This window comes from Colobus angolensis, unplaced genomic scaffold (assembly GCF_000951035.1).
Source record: "Colobus angolensis palliatus isolate OR3802 unplaced genomic scaffold, Cang.pa_1.0 Scaffold128, whole genome shotgun sequence".
Taxonomy (NCBI): Eukaryota; Metazoa; Chordata; class Mammalia; order Primates; family Cercopithecidae; genus Colobus; species Colobus angolensis.
Genome location: NW_012114030.1, coordinates 3,429,977 through 3,432,107, shown reverse-complemented (window position 1 = coordinate 3,432,107; position 2,131 = coordinate 3,429,977). Strand labels below are relative to the sequence as shown.

General features: G+C 49.4%; 1 protein-coding gene across 1 annotated transcript; it reads right to left on the bottom strand.

The window, feature by feature from the left end:
* Positions 1-1,775: 1,775 nt before the first annotated feature.
* LOC105505706 (NADH dehydrogenase [ubiquinone] 1 alpha subcomplex subunit 3-like) lies at positions 1,776-2,030 on the bottom strand. Its single transcript, XM_011933629.1, has one exon. The coding sequence runs from the start codon at positions 2,028-2,030 to the stop codon at positions 1,776-1,778; it is 255 nt and encodes an 84-aa protein (XP_011789019.1).
* Positions 2,031-2,131: the final 101 nt, after the last annotated feature.

The window sequence follows — 2,131 nt, the reverse complement described above, 5'->3', positions numbered from 1 at the left end:
TTTTTTTTTTTTTTGAGATGGAGTCTCACTCTGTCACCCAGCCTGGAGTACAGCTACATTATCTCAGCTCACTGCAACCTCTGCCTCCCGGGTTCAAGTGATTCTCGTGCCGCAGCCTCCCGAGTAGCTGGGATTACAGGCATGCATCACCATGCCCAGCTAATTTTCCTATTTTTTAGTAGAGACAGGGTTTTACTATATTGCCCAGGCTGTTCTCAAACTCCTGACCTCAAGTGATCTGCCCACCTCGAATGTTTTAATTTTTTTAATTAGTTGCCAACACTAAGAATAGTGGGCCATTCCGGGCCCACTTCCATAGGCCAAGGGTCAGCTGGAGTGACATGCTGTCACCATTGGCTGCCATATGTGCTTTAAATTCACCATAAATGTCTTACTTACTTCCTATCTCTGACAGGAAAGTCAATGTTAAGTTTTTCTTTTTTGAGACAGGGTCTTGCTATGTTGCCCAAGCTGGTCTTGAACTCCTGGGCTCAACTGATCCTCCCAAAATGCTGTGATTAAAGGTGTGACCACCACACCCAGCTTCAATTAACATGTATATCAGATATTGGGCCGGATGTGTTGGCTCACACCTGTAATCCCAGCACTTTGGGAGGCTGAGGGGGGCAGATCACGAGGTCAGGAGTTTGAGACCAGCCTGACCGAGATGGTGAAACCCCGTCTCTACTAGACATACAGAAACTGGCCAAGCGTGGTGGTGCACATCTGCAGTCCCAGCTAATCGGGAGGCTGAGGCCAGGAGAATCACTTGAGCCAGGGAGGCAGAGGTTGCGGTGAGCCGAGATTGCACCATTGCACTCCAGCCTGGGCGACAGAGAGAGACTCCATCTCAGTAAATAAATAAATGAACATGTATATCAGATATTGATTGTTTTTTTTTTTTTTTTTGAGACAGAGTCTCACTCTGTCACCCAGGCTGGAGTACAGTGGTGGGGATCATGGCTCACTGCAGCCTTGAACTCCTGGGCTCAAACAATCCTCCCACCTCAGCCTCCCAAAAAGCTGGGATTACAGGTGCACATCACCATGCCTGGCTAATTTTTTGTGTTTTTAGTAGAGACAGGATTTCACCATCTTGGCCAGGCTGGTCTTGAACTCCTGACCTCGTGATCCACCCGCCTTGGCCTCCCAAAGTGCTGGGATTACAGGCGTGTGCACCGTGCCAGGAATTTATATTTATTTATTTATTTGTATTTATATATTTTTTTTTGAGACGGAGTCTCGCACTGTTGCCTGGGCTGGAGTGCAATGGCGCGATCTCGGCTCACCACAACCTCCGCCTCCCAGGTTCAAGCGATTCTCCTGCCTCAGCATCCCAAGTAGCTGGGATTACAGGCACCCGCCACCACGCCTGGCTAATTTTTTGTATTTTTTTTTTAGTAGAGATGGGATTTCACTATGTTGGCCAGGCTGGTCTCAAACACCTGACCTCGTGATCCACCCGCCTCGGCCTCCCAAAGTGCTGTTACAGGCGTGAGCCACCACGCCTGGTCCCGGAATTTATTTTTTAAAGACGAGGTCTCATTTTGTTAGCCAGTTTTGTCTTGAACCCCTGGCCTCAAGCAATCTTCCTGCCTCGGCCTCCCAAAGTGCTAGAGTTACAGTTACAGGCCTGAGCCACTGTGCCTGGCCTAGATCAGATATTTAATGCAATTTTTCTTTCTCTTTCTTTTTTTCTTTTTGGGTGGGGAGAGGTTGGTTTTCACATTTTTAGTGGGAGCCATGGGAGGGTCCTCCTCTGTCAGTGGAGGTGCTCACAATTTATTCAGCCACTCCAAACTGGGGCCTTGAGGGTCCTGGGGGTGGCTGGACACGTCGGGCATGTTCCCGTCATCACAGACAGGCACTGGGTAGTTGTGGGGCATTGCCTCGTTGATCATGGTGGAGTACTTGGTGTAGGGGCTAAGTAGGGGTAGAATTATAGCGAGGCTCCAGATGATGAAGGACCCGACCAGCACTGGCTCCCTGGCCCAGGAAATCTTGAGGAAAATGCTGAGTCTCGTGGCCATCTTGGTCTCGGTGGTGGCGACAGTGGCCTTTTTTTTTTTTTTTTTTAGATTGAGTCTTGCTCTGTCACCCAGGCTGGTGGGGTGACTGGAGGATGCCAGGC

Bases quoted from the DNA above. Each gene is read 5' to 3' on its own strand.
- LOC105505706 (XM_011933629.1), bottom strand. From the start codon at position 2,030: ATGGCCACGAGACTCAGCATTTTCCTCAAGATTTCCTGGGCCAGGGAG.